Raw genomic sequence first — 7,494 nt, forward strand, 5'->3', positions numbered from 1 at the left:
ATATAATAATCAAAATGCAAAACATACAGAAATAAAGAAAATAAAAATAAAGAAAAAGGCAGACCTATCAGAATTACACACACCTGGTTTCTAAATGGAAACCATGAAAGTCAGAAGCTCCTGGGCTAGATGTGCTGCAGACATTAAGAGACCACGGATGTAAGCACAGACTACTATCGCCAGCAAAGCTTTCAATCAACATCGATGGAGAAAACAAGATATTCCATGACAAAACCAGATTTAAACAATATGTATCCACAAACCCAGCCCTATAGAAAGTACTAGAAAGAAAACTCTAACCCAAGGAAGCTAACTGGATTCCAAAACACACAGTCAAGAGATAACTTCCCATCAGCAAACCCCAATGAAGGGAAACGCACAAACATTATCACCGAAAATTAACAAGAATTAACAATTACTAGTCATTGATATATCTTAATATCACTGGACTCAATTCACCTATAGAAACACACAGGCTATAATAGATAATAGTAGGGAGGGCCTTGGGCCATCCACAAAGCACCTTACCCTGCCTGAGGATTGGATGGGGGTGGGGAGGGAGGGTATGTGGAGGGAATGAGAGAAGGGGAAGGAGTGGGAAGGTATGTATAATGAAAAAAAGATAGTTTGTTTTCTTTTTTTATTTATTTATTTATTTATTGGTTTTTTTCGAGACAGAACACAGGCTAAGAGAATGGATACAAAAGAAGGATCCACTCTTCCGCTGTATACAAGACACACACCTCAACCTCAAAGACAGACATTACCTCAGAGTAAAGGGTTGGGAAAAGATTTTCCACTCAAATGGACCTAAGAAATAAGTGGGTTGGGCTGGAGAGATGTCTCAGCGGTTAAGAGCACTGACTGCTCTTCCAGAGGACCCAGGTTCAATTCCCAGCACCCACACAGCAGCTCAAACTGTCTGAAAATGCAGTTCCATGAGATCTGATACCTTCACACCAATGCAAATAAAATAAAGTAAATCATTATAAAAAAAATTTTAAAAAATGAGGGTGTAGCTTTCCTAATATCTAACAAAATAGATTTCAAACTAAAATCAATCAGAAGAGATGAAGGAGGACACTTCATACTCATCACAGAAAAAAGATCCATCAAGATGAAGTCTCAATCTGAATATCTATGCCCCCAATACAAGAGCACTCACATATGTGATAGAAACATTACTAAAGCTTAAATCACACATCAAACCCCACATGTTAATAGTAGGAGACTTCAACAATCCACTCTCGTCAATGGACAGGTCAACCGCACAGAAACTTAGCAAAGAAATAAGAGAACTAATGGGGCTGGAGAGATGGCTCAGAGGTTAAGAACACTGACTGCTCTTCCAGAAGTACTGAGTTCAATTCCCAGCAACCACATTATGGCTCACAGCCATATATAATGAGATATGGTGCCCTCTTCTGGTGTACAGGTTTATGCATGGAGGCCGAATGTTGTATACATAATAAATAGTTCTTTTAAAAAAGAGAGAGAGAACTAACAGATGGCATGACTCAAATGAACTTAACAGACATCTATAGAACATTCCACCCAAACACAAAAGAATGTACCTTCTTCTCAGCACCTCATGGAACCCTCTCAAAAACTGACCACATACTCAGTAACAAAGCAAACCTCCACAGATACAAAAAGAAAAAAGAAAAAGAAAAAATAAACTGGAATAATGCCTGTATCTTATTGGAATACCACAATGAACCTGACAGAGGAGAAAGTGGGAAGTAGTCTTCAATGCATGGGCACAGGGAACCACTTCCTAAATATAACCCCAGTAGCACAGACACTGAGAGCAACAATAAATAAATGTGACCTCCTGAAATTGAGAAGCTTCTGTAAAGCAAATAAGACAAAAAGGCAGCCTACTGAATGGGAAAATATTTCCACCAACCCCACATCAGACAAAGGACTGACCTCCAAAATATAGAAAGAACTCAAGAAATTAGACATCAAAATACCAAACAACCCAATTAAAAAATGGGGTACAGACCTAAACAGAGAATTCTCAACAGAAAAATCTCAAATGGCCAAAAGACGCTTAAGGAAATGCTCAACATCCTTAGCCATCAGGGAAATGCAAATCAAATAACTCTGAGATACCATCTTACACTTGTCAGAATGGCTAAGATCAAAAACATCAATGATAGCATATGCTGGAGAGGATGTGAAGTAAGGGGAACACTCTGGGAATACAAACTTGTATAGCCACTCTGGAAATCAGTATGGCAGTTTCTTAGAAAACGGGGAAATCAAACTACCACAGGATCCAGCAATACCACTCTTGAGCATATACCCAAAGGATGCTCAATGATGCTACAAGGACATTTGTTCAACTATGTTCACAGCAGCATTGATTTTAATATCCAGAACCTGGAACAACCTAGATGCCCCTCAATTGAAAAATGAATAAAGAAATTTGGTACATTTACACAGTGGAGTACTACTCAGTGGTTAAAAAAAAAATGATATCTTGAAATTTGCATGTAAATAGATGGTATGTACTCACTCATAAGTGGACACTAGCTGTAAAGCAAAGGATAACAAGCCTATAGTCCATGACCCCAGAGAAGATAAGTAACAATAAGAACCCTAAGATAAACCCTGGGAAGGGGAAATAGACAAAATGTCCTGAGAAAATTGGGGGGGGAGGGATTGGGGAAGAAGGGAGAGCAGAAGGGGTGAAGAAGGGGGACAAGGAAGGAAGGAAGGAAGAGAACTTGGGAGACAGAGGAGAACTTGAAAGAATGGAATAGTCAAATGGGGGAAGGACATAGTCGGAGAACAAGGAAAGAGATACCTTGATAAGGGAGCTATTATGGGGCTAGCAAGAAACCTGGCACTAGAGAAATTCCCAATAATCCACAAGGATGACCCCAGCTAAGACCCTAAGCAGTAGAGTAGGGGGTGCCCAAACTGGTCTTGCCCTATAATCAGATTGCTGACTATCTTAAACGTCACCATAGAACCTTCGTCCAGCAACTGATGAAAGCAGAGGCGGAGACCCACAGCAGAGCACTGGGTGAGCTACCAAAGTCCAGTCGCAGAGTAGGAGGAGTGAGAATATGAGCAAAGAGGTCAAGACCATGACGGGGTCATCCACTGAAACAGCTTACCTGATTTAATGGGAGCTCACCAACTGTGGCCGGACAGGGAAGAAATCAGCATAGGACCAAACTAGGCCCTCTGAATGTGGATGACAGTTGTACGGCTGGGATAGACGGTGGGGGTCACTGGCAGTGGTACCAGGATTTATCCTTATTGCTTGTACTGGCTTTTTGGAACCCATTGTCTTTAAATGGATACCTTGCTTAGCTTAGATATAGTAGGGAGGGCCTTGGACCTTCCTTAAAGCAATGTGCTTTACCCTCTCTGAAGAGTGGATTGGGGGGTAGGGGGGGAAGGTGGAGGGAATGGAATGAGGGGAGGGAATGGGAACTGGGATTGGTATGTAAAATGAAAAGCAATAGTTTTTTTTAATAAAATTTAAAGAAAAAAAAGCTGAAGCGGGGCTAGAGATATAGCTCAGGGGTTAAAACTACTGGCTGCTCTTCCAGAGGAAATAAATTCAATTCCTGGCACCTACAAAGTGGCTCATAACTGTCTGTAACTGCAGTTATAAGAGAGCTGGAACCAGTCATACAAGTGGTGTACAGACATATATGCAGGCAAAACACTCATGTGTAAAGTAAGACTTAAAAAAAATCACATACACACACACACACACACACGCACACACACACGCACACACACACACGCACACACACTAAAGTTGAAAGGCCTGGATGTAGTAACAAGCAACAGTAGTCCCAGTTACTTGGGAAACTGAGGAAGGAATTACTTGGGCCCAAGAATTGGAGGTCAGCCTTAACAACACAGCAAGAATCTATCCTGGGATTCAGCTCACTTGTGGACTGCTTGCCTAGCATGCATAAGACCAAGTCTGATTCCCAGAAACATATAAAAAAAATTTTTCTAAGCCGACTGGTTGGAGTTTAGCTTATGGGAAGAAGAATCACTCAGCTATACAGGCCCTGTATTCAAACTCTAACATCATTTTTTAAACCATCGAAAAACAGGCTGGGCACACACCTTTTAATTCCAGCATTCAAGAGGCAAAGGCAAGCAGATCTCTGAGTTCGAGACCAGTCTGAACTACAAAGTGAGTTCCAGGAATGCCAGGACTACATAGTGAGACCATCTTGGAAAAAATGAAACAACAACAAATCTGAAAAATATAAAAGCAAATACTTGTGAATAAAGAGAAAAGGATAAAGGAAAACTTACCTAAGATGCAGGAGTTTGGGGAACGACAAGGACTGGGAGGAGCCAACCGCAGGATCGTACTGCGGCTCGGATCTGGAAGGCAAACATCCCTGCTGGCTCTGATTACAACCTAAAAGCACTTTTTGCAATATAGAGAAAATTTCAACTTGAAAACCACCTTCAAGAGTCTAAATTGTACCTCACTTTACTCAAGTCATTTTAGTCATAAGAAAGACAACTGCTTAAGGACTGTTCTGGTATCTCTAAATCTTCTGATAGAAATTATACCTCACTCTCACAAGGTATAGTCAAATCTTGGGCATTCCACAACACTAGATTTTAACCCAATGCTCCAGGAAGTCCCATGCGGAGAATGGCTACCTTGTAGTGATCACAGGAAGGGGTGGCAATGACAAGAGCTTCTTGAACTGGTGTGTACTCAGCACTTCCCCATCAAAGTTCACTTCCCACATCCTGGAGCCCGGGCGTGCACAGTAAATCAAAGGCTGCTGGCCCCCAGCAAATTTTCCGGGGAAGAAACAAGCTCCATATTCTCCATCTCTTTCCTTGTTTCCAATTTTCCAAAACTTTTCCCTAATTTCCAGAAACAAAGACAAAGTAGGTTTATTTATAAAAAAGAAATGTTAAAAACAATCATATTAAGGAACTGAGAATAGCACTACAAATCAGCACGGCCATATAACCCACACACCCACACGTCCTTTTCCTCTTTCTGTTCTCTGTACTATACCAGAAAACAGTGGCATGGATTGGTCCAAACAGGGCTGGTTACCGTAACCACTCTGTGACAGGAAGCCAAGATCTTCGTTTCAGTGCTGAGAATGAGGAGGGCCTATTTCAGATCCAAAAGGCATTACTGCTAAAAACCACTCAGTTCACCTGTGACCCTTACTGACCGCTTTCCAAGTCACTATGTATAGCACAATTCTTTGGACATTCCATGCAGGCTCTTCCTCTACCTTTGCAAATGTCTCCAAGACCTTCCCTCACTACAAATATCCAATGAACTCTTCCTTTTCTTAAAATCTTTTGAAATTCTGAGTCCTAGAACATTCTGCTCCTTAGCAGTCCATGAGTTAGATATGAGAGCTAAGCTGCATGGGAAACAGAGTGATAATGATCAGCTTCTTCCTAAAAACTTCTGTTATCGGGCTGGAGAGATGGCTCAGAGGTTAAGAGCATTGCCTGCACTTCCAAAGGTCCTGAGTTCAATTCCCAGCAACCACATGGCGGCTCACAACCATCTATAATGAGATCTGGTGCCCTCTTCGGGCATGCAGGCAGGCATGGAAGGAATGTTGTATACATAATAAATAAATAAATATTTTTTTTTAAAAAAAGACCTCCTGTTATCTATTCTCTTTTTGTTTCTTGTCTTTTGGGTTTTGGCTTTCTTTGTTGAACCAGGATCTCCCTCTGTAGCTCAGGCTGACCTAGAACTTACTATGTAGCCAGGTTAGATTTGAACTCTCAGCAGTTCTCTTGCCCCAGCCTCCCAAATGCTGAGATTACAAGCATAACTTCCTTTTTACAAACAAACTAATGGGTTCCACTCTGACATTTCACACATGTACACCATGTACTCTGCTTGTAATTACCTCCCCATTAGCTTCTTAATTTCCTCTCCTACTAGTCCCTTCTCCATCTGCTTTGACAAGATCCAGATGCAGTTAAACAAGTACACATGCTTCTTTACTAAACATCCATATATAACTGTAGACTGCACATGAGCGACAACGTGCAATGTTTGTCCCTTTCCTCCCTCTAACAGTCCGCCTTCTCCTCCGGTCATTCATGTATAAGCATGTGTGCATATATGTTTTTATTCAAGTCTAGATGCTACATTTGTCTATTTGTTTTCTGTTAAGTCTGCTTCATGATTTGCCTGCATCATTTTTCCTTTGAAAAATGTCCTAGGCTTCCATTTGCTCAATTATCTGTTTCATATACTCTGCTTTTGCAGCAAGTACCACATCACACATGGCAGTTACGTCTACTTGAATGGTGGACTATGAATTACAAATACAGGGTCTGGTCCACAAAAAGCACTCAGTAGTTTTGTTTTGTTTGGGGCAGGTTCTCATTACGCAGTCCAGGATGGCTTCAAACTCAGTCTGTTAGTCCCCATCTCTACCCTCAAATACTGAAATTACAGGCATGCTCCAGCTCACTAGGCTCACGACCTCAGTCTTTTGTTTGTTTGTTTGTTTTCTGAGACAGGGTTTAATTGTGTAACATTCTGGCTGTCCTGGAACTCTGTAGACCAGGCTGGCCTCAAACTCACTGAGATCTGCCTGCCTCTGCCTCCTGAGTGCTGGGATTAAAGGCATGCGCCACCACTGCCAAGCTCAGTCTGTTCTTGGAGAATGATTTAATATGCTCTTCAGCAGGAGTCAACTCTGAGACTCTCGATGAATCAATAAATAGTCTTCCACTTATTTGCTTTGTGAATAAACTGTTTTACTATAAGAACCTGGATGTAAAAATGCTTTGAAATATACAGAGCAATACAAGAAGTTATACTTTTATTTATTATGCTGCTTATGTTATGTTGCCAAAGAGAACCTTGAATTCCTAATCCTCCTGCCTCCATTATTTCAAGTGCTGTAGTTACAATATGTACCACCAAGCCCAGCTTATGAGTCTCAATATTTTTTAAAGATTTATTTAATATGTATACAGTGTTCTGCCTGCATGTATGCCTGCAGGCCAGAAAAGGGCACTATTACAGATGGTTAGGAGCCACTATGTGGTTGCTGGGAATTGAACTCAGAACTTCTGGAAGAACAGTCTGTGCTCTTAACCACTGAGATATCTGTCCAGTCCACACATCCCAATTTTTAGAGAATGTCATTTGTTGGACAGAATGTGGGTTAAAACTAAAAAAAGATTATCTGAACTTTTAAATTATATTATCTATTACCCTCCAAACTGAACCCCAGCTAATAGAAGGGGTTCAACATGCTATTTCTACAGCGGGTTCTACATTACTGCAACTCAACTCTAGCTGTACCCCCATGAAATGAACACTCAACATCTTTTTAATTGCAGAATTCTCACTTTTTTATGCATGCTTGAAGTTCTGCATAACAATTCTTTTCTGCCGGGCGATGGTGGCGCATGCCTTTAATCCCAGCACTCGGGAGGCAGAGGCAGGCGGATCTCTGTGAGTTCGAGACCAGCCTGGTCTAC

General features: G+C 41.2%; 1 protein-coding gene across 1 annotated transcript in view; it reads right to left on the reverse strand.

The window, feature by feature from the left end:
• The window catches only part of Hps5 (HPS5, biogenesis of lysosomal organelles complex 2 subunit 2), a 41,660-nt gene that overhangs the window by 23,741 nt on the left and 10,425 nt on the right, over window positions 1-7,494 (reverse strand). Inside the window, exons 7-8 of the mRNA XM_005357834.3 lie at window positions 4,663-4,875; window positions 4,303-4,374 (exon numbers count right to left, since the gene is read on the reverse strand). Coding sequence (XP_005357891.1) covers window positions 4,303-4,374; window positions 4,663-4,875 — 285 coding nt within the window. The remainder of the gene's footprint in view (window positions 1-4,302; window positions 4,375-4,662; window positions 4,876-7,494) is intronic.

This window comes from Microtus ochrogaster, chromosome 22 (genome assembly GCF_000317375.1).
Source record: "Microtus ochrogaster isolate Prairie Vole_2 chromosome 22, MicOch1.0, whole genome shotgun sequence".
NCBI classification, from domain to species: domain Eukaryota; kingdom Metazoa; phylum Chordata; class Mammalia; order Rodentia; family Cricetidae; genus Microtus; species Microtus ochrogaster.